At 49.2% G+C, this 19,524-nt stretch overlaps 2 protein-coding genes across 2 annotated transcripts in view; both read right to left on the minus strand.

The window, feature by feature from the left end:
- ALPK3 (alpha kinase 3) overlaps positions 1-2,595 on the minus strand; it is a 61,260-nt gene extending 58,665 nt beyond the window's left edge. Inside the window, exon 1 of the mRNA XM_023745889.1 lies at positions 2,516-2,595. Coding sequence (XP_023601657.1) covers positions 2,516-2,595 — 80 coding nt within the window. The remainder of the gene's footprint in view (positions 1-2,515) is intronic.
- A 1,547-nt stretch (positions 2,596-4,142) lies between these two features.
- Positions 4,143-19,524, minus strand: part of ZNF592 (zinc finger protein 592) — a 36,176-nt gene continuing 20,794 nt past the window's right edge. Inside the window, 7 exon segments of the mRNA XM_023745888.1 lie at positions 4,143-5,481; positions 7,346-7,481; positions 8,094-8,206; positions 8,394-8,681; positions 8,784-8,943; positions 9,220-9,396; positions 15,236-15,414. Of these exon segments, the coding sequence (XP_023601656.1) occupies positions 4,963-5,481; positions 7,346-7,481; positions 8,094-8,206; positions 8,394-8,681; positions 8,784-8,943; positions 9,220-9,396; positions 15,236-15,414 (1,572 nt within the window). The 3' untranslated portion in view covers positions 4,143-4,962.

Here is a 19,524-nt window from a genome sequence, read left to right on the forward strand (position 1 = left end):
CCCAAAAAAAAAGGATAATAAAAATAATGCCCTAGGTGGTTTGGCTCAGTGGATAGAGCGTTAGCCTGCAGACTGAAGGGTCCCTGAGTTCGAGTCCGGTCAAGGGAACATGCCTGGGTTGTGGGTTTGATCCCCAGTGGGAGGCATGCAGGAGGCAGCCAATCAATGATTCTCATCATTGATGTTTCTCTCTCCCTCTCCCTTCCTCTCTGAAATCAATAAAAATGTACTTTAAAAGTTAATTTTAAAAAAGAGAAATAGGGATAAATACCGAGGAAATACTTCTGCAGAAAGTTATATACTCAGCTCCATTTCCTGCCATGATGAAGTGGGACTGGAAGTGGGTAAATAATGTTGATCTGAAAATTATTACAACTATTGAATATGGTGATTAAAAGACTATGGAGAGCCCTAACTGGTTTGGCTCAGTGGATAGAGCATTGGCCTGCGTACTGAAGGGTCCCAGGTTTGATTCCGGTCAAGGGCATATACCTTGGTTGTGGGCACATCCCCAGTAGGGGGCGTGCAGGAGGCAGCTGATCGATGTTTCTCTTTTATCGATGTTTCTAACTCTATCCCTCTTCCTTCCTCTCTGTAAAAAATCAATAAAATATATTTTTTTTAAAAATCAATAAAATATACTTTTAAAAAAATAAAAGACTATGGAGAAACATGGAAATGTCCAGACGTAATGTTAAGTGTAAAAAAGCAGGGTACCAAATCCAGGGCAGTGCAGTAAATGGAATTCATTCACAGCTGAGTGAATCCCAGCTCTGCCCCTTTCCTCGCTCTGTGGCTTTAGGGAAATCACTCAACCACTCTGAACCCCCAGAAGAATAAGAGCAGCATTTGTCTCAGAGGATTCTCATGAGGCTGAATAAGAGGATGAATGTAAGAAGAATGTTTGTCATGTAGAAATGTTCTGTTAACCACTGACATTAGCATAATTATACCTTAAATTTAGCTATTAACTGAACAAGGATTGAAAGGTGATATACAAAATAAAAACAACTGCAAAGGTGAGATGGGATTATAAATGTGCATGGTTGTTTTTTACTTCTTCTAGTAATTCTATATCATTTCCCAAAGGAAAAAAGCAATTTTAAATAAGGACCTCAAAGAAATCCCATACTTGGGACCTGGGGCCTGTGCCCCCCAGTTCCTAAGGCTGCTGTCAGATGATAGAAAAGGTCAACATGACCTGATTCACTTAGAGAAGACAGGGGCGGGGGGGCTCGGGAGGGGGGGAGGCTGGAGAGGGCATGTTCTAGAATCTAGAAGATCCTGTCTTGCTCAGATCAGACCCTGAGAAAATCTGATTTTTTCATTCGTTCATTCATTCATTCACTTACTCAAACACTCTTTGAACCACTACTGAATGCAAGGAACTGTGCTAGGGACTTTTAAAATATTAGACTGACCCACAGGATGAATGTGGAACAATCTCCATTATATAACTGAAAAAAGCAAGCTTCAGAACACTTCGTGTCGAACGCTATCATCTGTATTAAAAATAGATATATAAATATACATATTTATAAAGTTGCAAATTCATAGAATTGCTCAGAAAGGATACACAAGATATAGGTAACAGCAATTAACTCCGGAGAGGGAATAGGGAACTGGAAGCTGGCCTCCATTAAGAAGCTTACTTTTTTCCCATTGTATACTCTTTTGTATTGTTTGAATGTCTTACCATGTATATGTATTAATTTTTCAAAACACACAAACATTCTTTAAAACGAGTAAAATAAGGTGTGCTCAGTGCGGAATACGCAGCGGTGAGAGGGCAGGCGGGGGTGGGGGAGGGTCCCCAGGCTTCGGGAAGGCCAAGTGTGTTGGACTTGCTGAGCCACACGTGTTAAGTTTTCAAAACCCAGACTGTTTACATAAGTTAAGGGAACAGTTCTCTCTACACACTCAACGAGCTTTATAGTCACTCCGCGTATCGTTTTACAGAGATAAAGCAGTTGGAAAATAAATACTAGTCATTTGTCAAGCCTCGGCATGTGTTAAATTGTCGTTTCTATGAGGGCGGGGATTTTATCTGTTTAACTTCATCAGGAGAGCACTCCAGCTAATGTGCAGATAAGTGCTGCTTAGGGCAAGCCTTTTCTGATAAAAATGATAGCACGGCCATTAAAAACACCTTGAAGAAGAAAAGATCAAAAGGTATTGGACCCTGAGGGAACCAGGCTCCCTGCCAGGGCTAGGCAGCCGCCTCTGGGACGGACGCCCCCCTCCCCTCATCCCGATGGGAATCCAAGGTTATAGTGACACTGCCCGTCCTCTTGTCACAAGCAAATGTGATGTGCAGGGCCCTCCTTGGGGTGACGAGGCGCAGACGGACTCCAAAGAGAACCTGGCACTCCACCCGCAGGGGAGGGAGGAATGTGGATGTCTGCAAACCCGACAAGCTGGCCTACGGCCAAAGCAGCAGGTCACGAAGACAGCACAGTGGCTGACACCAGGGACTCAAGAAACCAGACAAGCCTGACTCAGCAGCCTCGCGTACAGGTGGCCCGGCAACTTGTTGAACCTCTCTGCGCCCGGTTTCTCCTCTGTGAAATGAAGCATAACTGCGAGATCCATCATCGTGAGGGCTAGGAGGCTCACTAGAAAGTATTTAGCAACATGCTGGGCATGGGAGCAGGGCTGAAAGTGAGTGCTCTTGTCATCAGGATTACTAAATAAGGGAGAGGTGTCCCAGATTGGTCATAACTGGCCATTGGCATCCAAGTGTGAATGGCAGGCGAGGTGCTCTGAAGTCACAGTAAGAATCCCTCACTTTTGCCCGGCTGGTGTGGCTCAGTGGTTGAGCGTCGACCTATGAATCATGGTTCGAATCCCGGTCAGGGCACATGCCCGGATTGTGGGCTCGGTCCCCGGTGTAGGGCGTGCAGGAAGCAATCAATGATGCTCATCATTGATGTTTCTATTTCTATCCCTCTTGGAAATCAATACAAATATATTTTTTAAAGGAATCCCTCACTTTTATATAGTGTTTCACAAAAATGCCTTCACACTCATCATCTCACAGAAGCCGGAGAAGCGAGTTGGATGGGAACGACTCCCTCTGTTTTGAAGGGGTGGGGGCCGGTGCAGCGAGGGGCTTCGTCGAGAGCTGCTTATAGCGATCACTAAACTGCGGTCTCTCTGAAACTGAGGCCAGCACCAACCTTTCCCAGCGCCATCAGCATTTCCACTGAAGATGTGGCATTTCACAGCGGAAGAAAATGATTTCTGTTTTCAACTGTGAAAAGGTCGAGCATGTTTATCTAACTTAGTAATGTATACTTGATATTCAATACCTCCCTTGAAAGATCCTAAGAACTCAGCCAGCACTCACTTCCCTTTGCTGGGCTAGATCCTGTCGGGCGTCAGAGGGTCAGAGGGTCAGAGGGTCAGAGGTCAGAGGACACCCCCCACACCGCCTGTTCCTTGTGCTGGGTCGGGACCTAACTCTGCCATCAGTGAGTGAAAAGGCAGCCCAGCCTCGAATACCGAATTCCAAGTCTGTCATAGCCAAGTTCCCTGTGGCTGTGGCAATCCCAGGCCCCTTGGACGCTGCAAGGACATGACAGAATTCCTCCCTCCAGCAAAGGGTTCTCTTGGGTTGAAAATCCATTTGGAGGAGAGATGGAGGTGCCCAGAAAATTTCAATTGGCCCTAGAGCCAATGCCACTAGCCCAGGGGAGACCGACATTAAGACCCTCCCTCACCCCTGCAGAAGGTCTCTAGACCAGTGGTTCTCAACCATCTGGCCCTTTAAGTACAGTTCCTCATGTTGTGACCCAACCATAACATTATTTTCGTGGCTACTTCATAACTGTCATGTTGCTACTGTGATGAATCGTCACGTAAATATCTGAGATGCAGGATGGTCTTAGGCGACCCCTGTGAAAGGGTCGTTCGACCGCCAAAGGGGTCGCGACCCACAGGTTGAGAACCGCTGCTCTAGAGGGTCAGGAAGTCCCAGGCTCCCAGTGTCCTAACCACAGCTCCAGAGTCTAGAGGACGCCGTGGACAGGAGGGGCACGGCTCTCCTGCAGCAATGGGACATGGGGGGCGTCTGGGAAGACCCTCGGGGGGGAGCAGGGTGGGGCCAGACTCACCTGAAGAGGAATATAAGAGCCCACCTGCATGGTAAGAAGAATATTTTTATTTGAAATATAGTCTGAGCAACATGAGTGTAGCCAGGAGGAGGAGGGGCTGGCCTGCCTGGGGCAGCAGCCTCTCTAATGGCACAGGAGCAAGAATACAAATATCCCAACGTCTGTGGGCCCCAAGCCCCCTGATCAGGAGAGGCAGGGCGGCCGCGGACGAGGCGCACACTCCTTCTGAAGGGTCTGCCCTCGGCGCCTGCCTGCCTGCCTGCCTGCCTGGGCCGCACTGCTGCTCCCCGGGCCCCAACCAGGGGTGCTGCAGAAGTTCCTCCCGCTCACGCAGAGAGCCGGAGGGACGGCCAATTCTCCGGGACTACTCTGGGGGAAAGAACAGAGAAGGCAGGAAGGACGGGCAAGGTGGCCGAGGCCCTCGTCAGGCCGGGCTGGGCAGAGCTCTCCAGCAGGAACTGCGCCAGCCCCCCTCAAGCCCCCTTCTCAGGCTCTGTCCGCCCAGAGAGCTCGGAGGAGTCCCCTGGCCGAAGGCAGCAGGTGGGGAGCCTCCCGGAAGAGCACAGCCGCTGAGGGGTTTCAAGCGGAGTGGACAGCACTGGGGCTGGAAGGATACAGACAAGAGTTGGGGTACTGAGAAGCAGCACAAAGCCATAAATAACAGAATCCAGATCTGTGAGGGTCCCGGGCGACCCCACATCTCCTGGGGCCGGGGCACACCCGGCTCCCCGCAGCTCAGGGCAGACACTGCTCCAGGGCACAGCCTGCCACGCACACCAGGCAGAGCCTTCTGTTTTCCACTGTCCACACGGCAGGTGCAGCACCCGCAGCACCACCCGACCTCCGGTCACACCTGAGGGGACGGTGCGTGGCTGTCCTGGTCCTGAGAGGCCAGTGGTTGACTCTGAGCGTCTCGGACAATGTCCTCCTCAGGGGCCGGGCCCGGGGACCTCCTGGCCTCTGGGTCAGCTGACAAAGGCTCGCCAGGACATTCTTCCAGTCCGTTTTCCCTGGTCTCCATGGATACCTCCTCCCCAGAGCCTTCTTCTGGCTCCGCTGCCTCCTCTGCCGCCTCGGCCGCCTCCTCCTCGTCCTCCTGGTCTCTCACCTTGTGGACGATGAAGAGGTGGCGGCTGAGGGAGCCGGTGGAGGTGTAGCACAAGCCACAGAAGGGGCACTGGGCCGTGGAGCTGTCCACCTGGTGCTGAGGTATGTGGCTCTGAAACTCGATCCCCGAGTCTGTGGCAAAGCTGCATTTCGCGCACTGGAAAAGGGACTTGGGCCTCTTGACAGAGGAGGCGGCCTCGCCGTTGTTGGTGCCGGGAGCATCCTCCGCCCCGCTGACCCGTCTCTTCAGATGGTTCACCTGAAAGGGACACAGCGTCAGCCAAGTCCAGGCTGAGCTGAGCCCGGCACAGGAGGCCCCACCAGTGCAGCCCAAGGCCTCCCAGAATCTCCACCCAGGCCAGGGTCACCCCGGCCCTGAACACTTGTTTGACTTGGGTCTGTCTGGGGGTTTTTTATTTGCTTTTTAAAATGTGACGTCTGCTGTGGCACAACATTCCAGAGATACAGGAAGGGCAAGGAGATTACATCCCTCCGGACCACGCCCCAGGCCTGCTCTCCAGAGATCGCGGTATCGCCCGGCTCTGGGGCTGCTCCAGGAGATATTCTACACGTATACAAAACAAAGCTGCTCTTTCACACGGTGATAGCGCTGCATGCACACGCTCCTCCGCCCTGTTCTTTTCACGGCACAACATGACTGGCGCTGGTCTCCATGAGGCTGAGACAGAGGCCACGCTCTCCTGACAGCAGCATGCGGGCCCCCTGTGGGGATGGACAGTCCCCACTGGCGGGCATTTAGTCGCGTTCCATCTGTCACGCAGACGGTGCTGCAGTGAACATCCTTGAACACACTTCTTGGTGCCCAAGGCCAAAGACACCGGACAGATAAATCCAAGAAGCCAACTTGCTGCATCGAAGGGTGTGTGCTTTTGGAGGGCAGGGGAGGGGGTGCATTTTAATCGCAGGCAGATGTTGCCAAAATGCCAACTGACACCCCACCTGCTATGTGGGCAAGGGCCTTTGCCGATCAGCGAGAGCCCTTCTCTGAACAGCCCAGATGGGCGGTCCTGGGCCTCCGGGAGCTCTCGGCTCCCCAGGTGTGCCGGGCCCCTCTGAGGCGCAGCGTGGGAGGAGGCTACAGTGAAGAGGGAGGCCAGACTGCCCCCGAAGTTCACCAGAAACGGGCCTGGAACAGGGATGAGGTCACAGGATAAGGACCCAGCCCTAACTAATTTGGCTCAGTGGACGTCAGCCTGTGGGTTGAAGGGTCCCAGGTTTGATTCCGGTCAAGGGTACATGCTTGGGTGGTGGGCTCTTTCCCCAATAGGGGGCGTGCAGGGGGCAGCCAATCAATGATTCTCTCTCATCATTGATGTTTCTATCTCTCTCTCCTTCTCCCTTCCTCTCTGAAATCAATAAAAAATATATTTAAAAATAAATAACTACACAAACAAAAAAACATAGAACAAGGATACAGGAGAGCAGGTGTTGGAGTATGGCTCTTCCCACAACCGGTGTGGGAGTGGGGGTGGGGGTCAGCCAAGCTTGGCCATCGTCACCCGACAATCAGCCCCCCGCCCACTCCTAGAACTGAGTGAGGCAGAAGCAGGCTGGTGTGTGTGAAAGCTCCCCCGTCACTGAGCGCAGCCCACCCTGAAGGAAGGGCTCCCGGCGACAGGGAAACGGCAGGACCAAGAGCCCAATGGGCCCTAACCGGTTTGGCTCAGTGGATAGAGCGTCGGCCTGCGGACTGAAGGGTCCCAGGTTCGATTCCGGTCAAGGGCATGTACCTGGGTTGCGGGCACATCCCCAGTGGGAGGTGTGTAGGAGGCAGCTGATCGATGTTTCTCTCTCATCGATGTTTCTATCTCTCTATCCCTCTCCCTTCCTCTCTGTAAAAAAATCAATAAAATATATTTAAAAAAAAAAAAAAAAAAGAGGCCAATGGGCTGCCTCGCGGGTCCCTGTCCCTGTCCTTTACTCGTGTGCAGGCCCAGGTGTGGGTCACACAGGCTCGAGAGTGACCCACCTTGAGGGAAGTTGTCAGGGCTGTTGTGATCTGGCCACAAGGACCAATGGGCGCCCTGTGGCCTTCCCACTGCCCCTCCAGCGCCAGCCCTCACTGAGCAAGCTGCTCTGGTGGGCAAGGGCCCCACACGCACCTGAGGGGAATGTCCACCCGGAGGTCTGACTTTGGACGTCTGGCTCAAATCAGGGTTTCTGATGCCGTGCATAAGGCTGATGTGGCTCTCCAGGAGGGAGGGCCGCGGGAAGCTGGGGCTGTCCTCCGTGCAATACCTGCGAAAGGACGGCCAACGAAATGGTGTGAGAGGACAGGCCGCAGCGCCCAGTGGAGCCAGGCAGGCAGGCAGAGGTTGACGCTGCTTCTGGCTCCAGGGCTGAGTCTGGAGCAGACAGAGAGTGGGCTGGGTGGTCCTCAGGCTGGCGGGGGAGTGCTGGGCACTCCTCAGCCAAGGTGACAGACAACAGCAGGTCGGAATGTGTGCACTGGCCCTCGGCCGTGAGCTTACCCTCCACTGCCTGGTATCACTGCCCAGAGGTCCGGGTGCGGGCCTGGTGGTCAGCATGAGGCCGGTGTACGTGCTGGAGCACAGGCAGGTGGTGCTGCCGGGCTCACGGTCGCACCACCGCTCCTCGTAAACCCCAGGGCCCTTCACCACTGACCGGCAGTGCAGCCGGGGTTAGGGGAGCGGGATGGGGAGGGCCTCAGAAGCCCCCAGGTTCTAGGAGCTGGTTCTGACCTGCCCTGATTTCTGAACTAGTCACAGCACGTTTCCATTTAAAGACGTGCTGATCTCTTGCCTTTGATCGCTGATCTCAGAGTAGAGAAACGCCATGGACAGTCTTTTTGGGTCTCAGACCTCCCGGCGTCCCCCTGCGGAGACTCACCCACACGTGTAGACTTTCTTGACGGTGTCGTGGTTGTTGCGGATGTGTTTGCGCAGGCTGCTGGGGGTGTGGAAGGACTGCTCACACTGCCGACACGGGTACCGCTTCAGTGTCTGCAGGCCACAGAAAGCGGAGCATCAGGACTGCAGGAGAGTTCTGGGTGTGCCCCCTTCTCAGATGACACGGGCAGAAAGGATGCCCACAGACCTCAAAGGACCAGGAATCCTAAGGGGCCGCTGACCCCACAGGAGAGAAGTCCAGAGAACCTGGCGCGGCCCTGTGACCGGAGACTGCACTTACCCGACCGTGGCTCTTTTTCATGTGGGACACATAGCTCTCCCGGTCAGGAACCCACTCCTGGCACTCCTGGCAGGTCCAGCCCGTGCTCCTCAGCCGGGGCTTGCCCTCAGCCCTGCGATGGGCCTCGGACCTGCCCCAGCGGCCGGACGGCAGGGAGCTGCCCCGAGCAGCCACACTCGTGGCCGGGGGCTCCGTGGAAACTCGAGAACCAGGGCGGCTGGAGGACGTGTCTGCTGAAGACTGGAGGCTTGACAGCTCTTCCACGTTTCGGGGAACACCGTGCGTGCTCTGGGGATGGGGAGAGCGGTTAAGGGGAAAGAGGCACAGAGTCAGACCCCCCGGGCCTGAGGCACGCGCCCTCCTCCCAGCCTCCTCCCCAAGGCCACTCACCTTGACGTGCTGCATCAGCTCCGGCTTCTGCGGGAACAAGAGCGGGCACTCGGGGCACTTGAAGATGCCCACCTGTGCCTGGCTGGCATTCTGGTAAAAATGCTGCTGCATGTGCCTCTTCTTGTTGAAGATCATCTCGCAGGAGCACTTGTACATGAGCCTGTGGGACAAGCCCCAGGGCGTGAGGTGGCCAGGGCTCTGCTGGCAGAACCACGCGGCCCTCCACCCCGTCTCCGCTCTCTCTGAACCAGGGTCGGGCTCGGGAAAGCACTACCCTGAGCCAGTGTGGCTGCTCCCCGGCCTCGGGATGTCTTCGGTGGACTCCAGACCTCTCTGCCACTAGCCCCGGCTCCCAGGCGGACCCAACACCTTCCCCTACAGCACCCAGGCCCCTGGGCTCTGCCCCCAGGCCTGCTGGCCCCGAGGCTGCACTCACTGGGAGGGTTTGTGGGGCTGGGTGGGGTGCTGGGAGGCGCTGTGGTCCGCGGTGCTGCTGGCAGTCTTGAAGGCCATGGGGCAGAAAGCACATTTGTGGAAAACCTGGCAGTGTTTCTCCTGGATGTGGCTTTTCAGCAAGGCCAAGGACAAGTGGACGACCCCGCAGTGGATGCACCTGAATGACAGGGGGGGGCGGGGGGGAGCGGAGGTTAGATCCAGAGGTGGTCCTGGAAAAGGAGGGATAGGGGACAAGAACAGAGCCGTGTTGGGACTCATGGTCACACCACCACTCATCTGAGAAGGGGGTGCACCCAGAACTATCCTACGGTTCCGAAGCTTCACTTTCCATCCTTCACTCGTACCTCTGAGGGCCTGCCTGCTGCTGTCTGGCATAATGTGGTCGCCCAGGGCCCCCCAAGCCCAAGGCCACACCTGGTAGAGAAGTGGGGAGAAACCCTCCCCTCCCCTCATTGGCCAGAAAAACTTGGGCCCAGCTAAGAGAAGTTGGTGCGGGTGGAGAAGGGAGGGAGTGGTCCAAAAAATGACACAAACAATATTCATTTAATGTGGTACAACCGCAAGAGGAATTTCAAGAGGCTGTACCTCCCACAGGCTGGTACTCGGTAAGCAGGGATGGCCACCGAATAAGAAACAGTTAAGAAATGCTAAGCTCCCCGTAACAACCACATTAAAACCAATGGCCCCAGCCCAGGAATGCTCTAGAGCAGCGGTCCCTGAGGCCCGAAAGGTTGGCGCCCGCTGCTCTAGAGCATCCCTGTCCAGTGGCACTTGCTCTGATGATGGAAGTGTCCTCTGCTGCAACGTCCATGTTGCTCTTCAAATTTAAACTGATAAAATGAAACGGCCAGACGTACTGGCCGCATTTCAAGTGCTCAGCGGCCACTGTGGCTGGTGCCATTCTGGACCATGCAGCTCGTCAGTGCTGTGATGTCTCCTTGGTGGGCGACTTTTCATTTCTCTTTCTCCCTACTAATTGCTATTTTCTGCGTTTTGTTTAGCAGATATATCATATTTTATTATGTATGAACTGTCTGCAACCGCTTTTCTGAAATGGAGGCCGTGTTGGACTCTTCTTCTGACTTCAGATATCTCGCTATAAACGTTGCCTTTGAGCATGTGACCTGCCTCCTTGCCAACCTGAACCCACAGAGCCACACCCGCTCATGCCCAGTCCTTCCTCCTGCCCGTAGACACACACGGGTCTCCCTCCAGGAGAAAACACCTCCGACCTCCCTCTTGCTGCAACACTGCCTGCCACATGCCTGCCCCGTAGCCATGACCCTGGGAGCTCTCGGAGAGGGGCTGCCGCTGCCCTGCGGAAAGGACGTGCCTTCACTTAGGAACTCCATGCCGTAACCGGTTTGGCTCAGTGGATAGAGCATCGGCCTTCAGACTGAAAGGTCCCAGGTTTGATTCTGGTCAAGGGCATGTACCTTGGTTGCGGGCACATCCCCAGTAGGGTGTGTGCAGGGGGCAGCTGATCGATGTTTCTCTCTCATCAATGTTTCTAACTTTCTATCTCTCTCCCTTCCTCTCTGTAATAAATCAATAAAATATATATTTAAAAAAAAACAAAAACTCCTTCACGATCTACAGAAACCATCACAGAATCCTGACCAGCGTTTTTGTTTTCCTTCCGTGTGTGTGTGTGTATGTGTGTGTGTGAGACTGGAGGAGACGGCAGGGGTTACAGAGTCACCTTTGCAAACGTATGAGCAGTGAGGAGCAGCCTGCAGAACCAGAAAGCTGCCTGCAATGAACGCCGATGAACACTTACTACTACACCTGCACGTGCCGCAGAGTTTCTATCCCAGTGATGGCGAACCTTTTGAGCTCGGCCTGTCAGCATTTTGAAAAACCCTAACTTAACACTGGTGCCGTGTCACATACAGAAATTTTTTGATATTTGCAACCATAGTAAAACAAAGACTTATATTTTTGATATTTATTTTATATATTTAAATGCCATTTAACAAAGAAAAATCAACCAAAAAAATGAGTTCGCCTGTCACCTCTGACACGCGTGGCATAGGTTCGCCATCACTGTTCTATACAAACCACTTAGTTATATTTATTTTTCTCTCCTGTTAAACAATAGAGTGGCCAACCCTAGCACACAGAGTAACTTCCACACCACAGGTATTCTGAGGGGAAAAATCCACATATTTCCAGATTCCTCCACAGTGGCCAGGGACACCTGATACATGTAAAGACGCTGCTAAGTGGCCTTATTTGCGTAGTTGGACCGAACTCCTGCAGGAACAATGTAAGTATCCACTTCAAAAATTCGCCTGAAAACACATCCTATTTACCCAGTAGACACGCTCTTCAAAGAAACCGCACTGAAAGTAAGAATGTGAAGGGGTAAACGCACGCTGAGCAGCCTCAGTGGAGGAGAGAGAGAATCCAACCCCATGACACAAGTCTGTACCAAATTGTTACGAAAAAAAGATAAAACAGACAGGGATAGAATCATATGCTGTGAGATATGTAGTTTTAGAAAAGAGAAAGAGCAATAATAATTTTGATTTTGCTAACAATCACAATAAGAAAATAACACATTATTTTCTTATTTAAGACAGCCTAAATTTGTTCCCTTATGACATCATTGGCCACTCTCCAAATTATCAACAGAGAGCAGAATAATTTATACAGTTTTAAATATATACATATATATATATATATAATGTCTATATACATTGCACAGAGAATACATAAACATAAAAAAATATAAAGTATACAGGCTTTTTACATTGTCTTCAAGAAAAAGCAAAACTAATATAAAAAATAATATTGTAAAATTGTACTAAAGCTCAATGAAATGGAACGTAGGTACTTTTTGAGAATTTATTTTAAAATATTAATACCTACAGAACAAGAGAAAATATTTGCAAATTATGTATCTGACAAGGTACTTGTATCCGGAATATACAAAGAACCCTTACGACTCCATAATAAAACAACCCAATTTAAAAATGGGCAAAAGATCTGAATAGACATTTCTCCAAAGAAGATATACCAATAGATGCTCAACACCACAAGCCATCAGGAAAAGCCACATCAAAACAATAATGAGACACCACTTACACCCACAAGGGCGGCTAGAATCAAAAGTCGGAGTAAATGTTGGCGAGGATGCAGAGAAAGCAGAACTCTCACGCACTGTTGGTGGGAATGTGAACATGGTACAGCCGCTCTGGGAAACAGTCTGGCGGTTGCTCAAAAAGTTAAACTGAGTCCTGGCCAGGTGACTCAGTTGACTGGAGCATCGTCCCCTGCACCAGCAGGTCTTGGGCTCGATTTCCAGTCAGGGCACATACCTAGGTTTCGGGTTCGATCCCCAGTAGGGGCATATGGGAGGAAACTGATGAATGTATCAATGTCTCTCTCTCTGTCTCTCTCTTTTACCCCCTCCTACTCTCCCTACCCCCTATTCTCCCTCTCTAGAATCAAATTTTTTTTTAAGTTAAACTTAGAGTTAGCATATGACCCAGCTATTCTACTCCTAGGGATGTACCCACAAAAACTGAAAACATATATCCACACAAGAACTCGTACATAAATATTCATTAGCAGCATTTTTCATAATAGCCAACAGGTGCCTATCAACTGACAAATGGATAAACAATATGTAGCATATACATCCAATAGGATATCAGCCATAAAATAGAATGAAATACTGTATATGTGTTACAACATGGATGAATCTTGAAAATATTATGCTCAGAGCACATATTTTATGATCCATTTATATGAAATGTCCAAGATAAATCTACAAGACAGAGAGTAAATTAGTTGTTTATGGACTGAGGGGGTGGGAGAATAGTCAATATAGAGATTTTGTGGGTAAATATAGACATTTTTTAGGTGAATATGTAACTCTGAATATACTGAAAACCATGAGATTGTACACTTTAAGTGGGTGAATTGTATGGTATGTAAGTTATATCTGAATAAAGCTGTTACCAAACAATATATTAATAATAGAAGGTCTTAACTGTAATGAATAGTGTGTTAGTGTGTATGTCTTTGGAATGCAATAACAGATCACTGGAGATTTTAATGTCTGTTATATTCAGTAATCCTTCCAGAATGTATAGCTGAGTCACAATACATTTTAGCTGACATTTCTTACAGAAAGGCTTGAAAAACTAAACTGCTTTTGAAACAGTTTCCTTTTACTCTTATATAAGAAAGTAAATAAGATAATTAGAAAACAAAAAACTCTATTCATCCACCTGTATAGATTCAAAGTTAAAAATCTAAGTGTTGATTGCATGTCTATTGGATTGGATCTCGGAAGCAGCACACGCTTCAGTCACCGTTAGCAAGGTGTTTATGTTACAAGGTATTTATGTCAGGTGTTTGGCTTAAAATGTAGCCTGGGAGGCGGCCAAGCCCTGCTCTTCTGCAACATAGCGGCAAGGGCTTCACCCAACCCTGTCTGGCCGTTTCGTTTCTCATGCACTTCATTCTCTGTTCTCCATAACATGCAACGAAATTAGTCTACATGTGGATGTGTTTATAGCAAGATAGAAAGCTGGAGTCATCACTAACCCTCTCCGTCCTCACCCCCGCCTACAAGCTATCATCGAACCCTAACGTTTACACTTCCTGAATCTCTCTCAACTCTACCTTCCCCCCGTCCCAAGTCCATGCCTGAGCTGAAGCCCTCAGCATCTCACCTGGACCGTCACACTTGCCTCTCAAAGTCTCCAGTCTCCACCCTCCTTAACATAACGTGTCAGCTTCCCAGAAACAACCGAGCCAATCACTCCCCACTGCACATCTTTCCATAGCTTCCCACTGTCCACTGGCTAAAGACCAAATGTCTACCAAGGAATACAAGGTTGTGCAAGGCCTGGCCTCCACCAACTCCGGGTCTCATTTCTCACCTCTCCCCCCCATTCCCCCTGACCCACCTCTACAGAAATGCTGAACTTCCCATAAGCCCTGTTGTGTGTGCTAGTATCCCACCCATACCCTTGCTCCAGACATACTCTCCCTTTCTTTTGTCTGAAAACCTCCTAATCCTCCCTCTCTGAAGTTTCCCTGGGCCATCCCTCCATATGGGACTTACCACTCCGAGTTACAACTTCTGTGTACATGTTTATAACCTACCAGACTGAAGCCCCCTTGAGCTCAGGGAATGTGTCTTAATCATTTTTATATCTTCAGTGTCTGGCACAATGCTAAAGACAATAATAAGTACTAAAGTTAAATGGACTAAAACAATAATTTTTTTTAAATACCAAAGAGAAGAAAACCTTACTAAATTTGGGCAAAATTAAGTTTCAGAAGTGAAAGTAATAAAATAAACCATGAAATGCAGTAACTCCCAAATGCAGTAAACCGGCCCAGGAGACCTGATGGGGGCGATGTGAAAGTTAGAGACCAGTGAGCTTTCTACACCCATTCTTTTTCCTGAAAATGACGTCTTGCTTATGTATGTTTGGCACATTGGAGGCGATTCCATCTCAAATAGGCTTTTCTTGTTCTTACTCTGAGGCCGACCATTTTTCCATTCGCAGGTGTCGCTTGCTTCTCACAAACTGACAAAAACGAATCAACACGGAGACACTAGCGCCCTCGGAGTTTGGAGTCTGGCGGCTCCGTTTGTTAACGAGAATTGGGAACATTTCAAAGTGCTGCAATTAGTAAATTTACCGTTGAAATCGTGCTTTCCATTTAAGACGCCAAACACACTAACTCTGTGAGCAAATTAAATTAGCATCTCTCAAAAAACCAAGCTGACAAAGCGAATGTTATACCTTCCCCTCCGAAGCGATTTTTGCTCATGTTTAATTTTGTTTGAACTCCGTATTCTTCTCCCCCTCGCGCCTCTCGGTGTCTAGAAAACAGACCCATCAGCTTGTCTTACTAGGCTGGAGCCCAGGGCTCCGAAGACCAAGCTCAGCGGCAAGTTCTGGGCCAGGAGAAGGACCAGCCCCCGGACAGCCCCCGGACGGGACAGCGAACCAGGCAGCACCCACCTGTAGCCCACCTTGCGGGCATAGTGCAGGCAGTTCTCCTTCACGTGGGTCTGGAAGTAGGCGGAGCGACAGAGGACTCCACACTCCGGACAGCAGTACGGGGACTTGTGTGTGTGGATCCGCTGGTGAGCACAGAAACTGCACTGGTTGGGCAGCAGCATCTGGCACACCGGGCACGTCTAGGAGAGAGCACGGAGAAGACGGTTCACGCAGGTGCCGCCGGCCCTGGCTCTCCAGCCACAGCTGCCTGGCTTTCCGCCCGGCCTGTGTGGCTCAGGGGTTGAGCGTCGACCCATGGGCTAGGAGGTTACGGTTCCATTCCCAGTCAGGGTTTCGGCCTCGATCCCGGGTAGGGGGTGTGCAGGAGGCAGCTTCTCTCTCATCACTGATGCTTCTCTCTCTCTCTCTCTCTCTCTCTCTCTCTCTCTCTCTCTCTCTCTCTCTCTCCTCCCCCCTCCTCTTCCTCTCTTTGAAATTAATTTAAAAAGCATCTGTTTTTTTAAAGTGTTGATACTGACCCAAGCAAGCCTTACCTTGTTAATCACAGACAGCCCTGACCCTGTGTTCCCGATTAGTCCTGTGCGAGGGCTGTGAGGGTTTCTTCCCTCTGGCTTAGCACAGGGCCAGCCTTTCCTCTCCAGAGGCCTAAGGCCCTTCTTGAAGTCTGAGATCTCACTGCACTGCCACACTCGCCAGGTCCTCACCCTGGCTTGGCAGAGGTGGTTCCTACTCAACACCTTGTCAGAGGGTCCGGTGACTTCCTACAGGGACCGGAGCGTGCCCCGGCTGCCTGCAGAAGCCCCAAGGGCACGCTGACTGAGGGGCCTTGCCAGCTTCCATTTCCTCAGCCCTGTCTGTCCGCTCTGGGTGGGCAGGGGCGGAACCAAGGAAGAGGAGTCCTACGGCCAGACTCACTGAAGGTCTAATGGCGGAGCCCAGACAGCCAGAGGGAGGAGCAACGGGCTGAGCGGTGCCCACATCTGGAGAAGTCCTTCTTAGCAAAGAGGCAACTGTGCTGCTGCTCACAGTTGGGGGGGGGCCTGACCTGGGTCCGAGGAGTGTGCAGAAGGACAAGTCATTAGGGAGGACAGAAAAGGGTCTCCGCTTTAATCAGCTAAATCCAGAATGGGGGGCCTCTACAGGACAAACCCAGCTCTTTCTACAAATAAATTACAAGGGGGTGAAAAAAGAGAGGGAAGGGAACTTTTGATTTAAGAGAAATTTTCAATAACTGCAGTGTATGGCACATTTGGATAATAATTCAAGCTAGCCAAGTGCAAAAAAGAATGAGACACTATCGCCTGGCCAGTGTGGCTCAGTGGTTGAGTGTCAACCTATGAACCTGGAGGTCACAGGTTCGATTCCTTGTCAGGGCATATGCCTGGGTTGCAGGCTCAATCCCCAGTATGGGGTGTGCAGGAGGCAGCCAATCAGTGATTCTTTCTCAACATTGATGTTTCTATCTCTCTCTCCCTCTTCCTTCCTCTCTGAAATAAATAAACTCAATAAAAATATTTTTTTAGAAAAAAAGAGGGAAAAAAAAGAATGAGACACTACCTTTATTATATTTTTATATTATTGTATTTAACACTAACTTGGAGCTCTCTGGATATATGATTATCTAAAAACTAAGCTGTACACCTGAAACCAATACAAAATAAAATTGAAAGAAAGAAAAAGTATCTGCATCATTTTAAAAAAAGACTAACTTAAGCATAACATTGGGACATTTGCCACTTGATATTAAGATTTGATAATGAGAGATTATTAACTTTCAGAAATAATGATACTATGTTGATATTTTGGAAGGGAAATCTTATCTTTTAGAGACACATGAAATATTTACAGATACAATGATGTTTGGGTTTACTTAAACATAATCTGTTGGAGGGGAAGGGAGGGGTGAGTAAGAAAATACATGAAAGCCCTAACTGGTTTGGCTCAGTGGATAGAGCGTCGGCCTGCGGACTGAAGGGTCCCAGGTTCGATTCTGGTCAAGGGCATTACCTTGGTTGTGGGCACATCCCTAGTGTGGGGTGTGCAGGAGGCAGCTGATCGATGTTTCTCTCTCATTAATGTTTCTAACTCTCTATCCCTCTCCCTTCCTCTCTGTAAAAAATCAATAAAATATATTTTAAAAAGAAAATACATGAAACAAGGTGGGCCATGAGCTAGTACTTGTTCATTATACCATTAGGAGAGCTCATTAACCATCCTTCCCACTTTTGTAAATGTTTGGAACATTCCATAATAAAAAGGGTGTTTTGTTTTGTTTTAAAGTATTACTTTAGGCGAAGAACAGTAAATGAGCATGCCCTTTTGTGTAAGAGGAGACTATCTCACACACACACCTATCTGCTTTTGTTTGCCAAAAAGGAGCAATGCAGTGATAAACCAAAAGTGATAAAAATGGTTACCTATAAGGAAGGAGGGAACAGGGCTAAAAGGACAGGGATGGAAGCAAGACTTCTCTCAATGTACCCTGCTATATAGTTTTAATTTTGGAAACAAATGTGTGTTTTGTCTTTTTTTAATCCTCACCCAAGGATAATTTTTTCCATTGGATTTTAGAGAGAGTGGAAGGGAGAGGGAGAGACAGAGAGAAACACAGATGTGAGAGAGACACATCGACTGGTTGCCTTCCACACGCCCCTGACCAGGGCCAGGAGCCTGCAACCGAGGTACGCGCCCTTGACCAGAATTGAACCTGGGAACCTTCAGTCTGCAGGCTGAGGCTCTATCCACTGAGCCAAACTGGCCAGGGCGGAATCAGATGCTTTACATAGTTTTTAAGTAATATGAAATGAAACTAAATAACCAAAAGCATTCCCTAAAAATTGAAAAACAGAAACATATAACCTAACATCAAGTAACTATATCAACTACATAGAAAAAAGGATTACTGCACTCCCAGTAACCTTTCAAATACAACATTTTGACCAATATGTCCTTAATGAGATACATCCTGAGGCAGGAAGACCTACAACACATCTTCACCTTTCTGCAGTTGTCTTCATGTTACAAATAATATTGGTTTTGATACTTTGAAATTTGTGTGTGTGTGTGTCTGTGTGTGTGTGTGTAAAAGGAAAATCTTAGGAACCAAGACTTTCAGTGTAAAATCAGTTCCATAAGCACTCTATAATCTTACATCTGAATACCAGCATAAACTCATGATCTTTTTTTTCTCTTTTTTTAAAAATATGACTTCTTTATTGATTTTGTAGGAGGAAAAGAGAGGGATAGAGACATAGAAACATCCATGAGAGAAACATCCATCAGCTGCCTCCTGCACACCCCCTACTGGGGATCGAGCCCAGAACCCGGGCATGTGCGCTCACCGGGAATCAAACCATGACCTCTTAGTTCAGTGATGGCGAACCTTTTGAGCTCGGCGTGTCAGCATTTTGAAAAACCCTAACTTAACTCTGGTGCCGTGTCACATATAGAAATTTTTTGATATTTGCAACCAAGTAAAACAAAGACTTATATTTTTGATATTTATTTTATATATTTAAATGCCATTTAACAAAGAAAAATCAACCAGAAAAATGAGTTCATAGGTTCACCGTCACTGTCTTAGTTCATGGGTCAACGCCCAACCACTGACCCACACCCGCCAGGCTCTTTCCTCTTTTTAAAAACTTCTATTTCTTAGCTCTCGCCACTGAAAGGGCCTAGAAACAAAGATATATCGAGTAGCTATGAGCATCTCTGCTGCCCAGAATGTGGCCTCTAAATACCATTCCGCAGTAAAAGAAACCTGGCTTCTTGGGGACATGGCTGATTCTAGGTTTGGCACAAGAAATGTACCAGGGCACCTTGTTGGGGCTGAAAGGAACGAAGCTTCTCAAGGCTTAACTGGTTTGTGTCCAAAAGGGACACAGGAGTCACTTTGAAGAGGCTCCCAGGGACCAAAGATAACTGGAGCATCAAAAAGTATGACTGAAGCCGAGCTGGCGTGGCTCAGTGATTGAGCATCGGCCTATGTACCAGGAGGTCACAATTTGATTCCCGGTCAGGGCACATGCCTGGATTGTGGGCTCGATCCTCAGTACGGGGTGTGCAGGAGGAAGCCGATCCATGATTCTCTCTCGTCATTGATGTTTCTACCTCTCTCTCCCTCTCCCTTCCTCTCTGAAATCAATTAAAGAAACATATTTTTTTAAAAATGAATGAGTTCATGATAACACTAAAACTAAAAATAACAGACTGTCGCTGATACCCATTAGGATGGCTACTATTAAAAAAAAAAAGAAAATGACAAATGTCGGTGAAAATGAGGCAAA

This window comes from Myotis lucifugus, unplaced genomic scaffold (assembly GCF_000147115.1).
Source record: "Myotis lucifugus unplaced genomic scaffold, Myoluc2.0 scaffold_600, whole genome shotgun sequence".
Lineage (NCBI taxonomy): Eukaryota > Metazoa > Chordata > Mammalia > Chiroptera > Vespertilionidae > Myotis > Myotis lucifugus.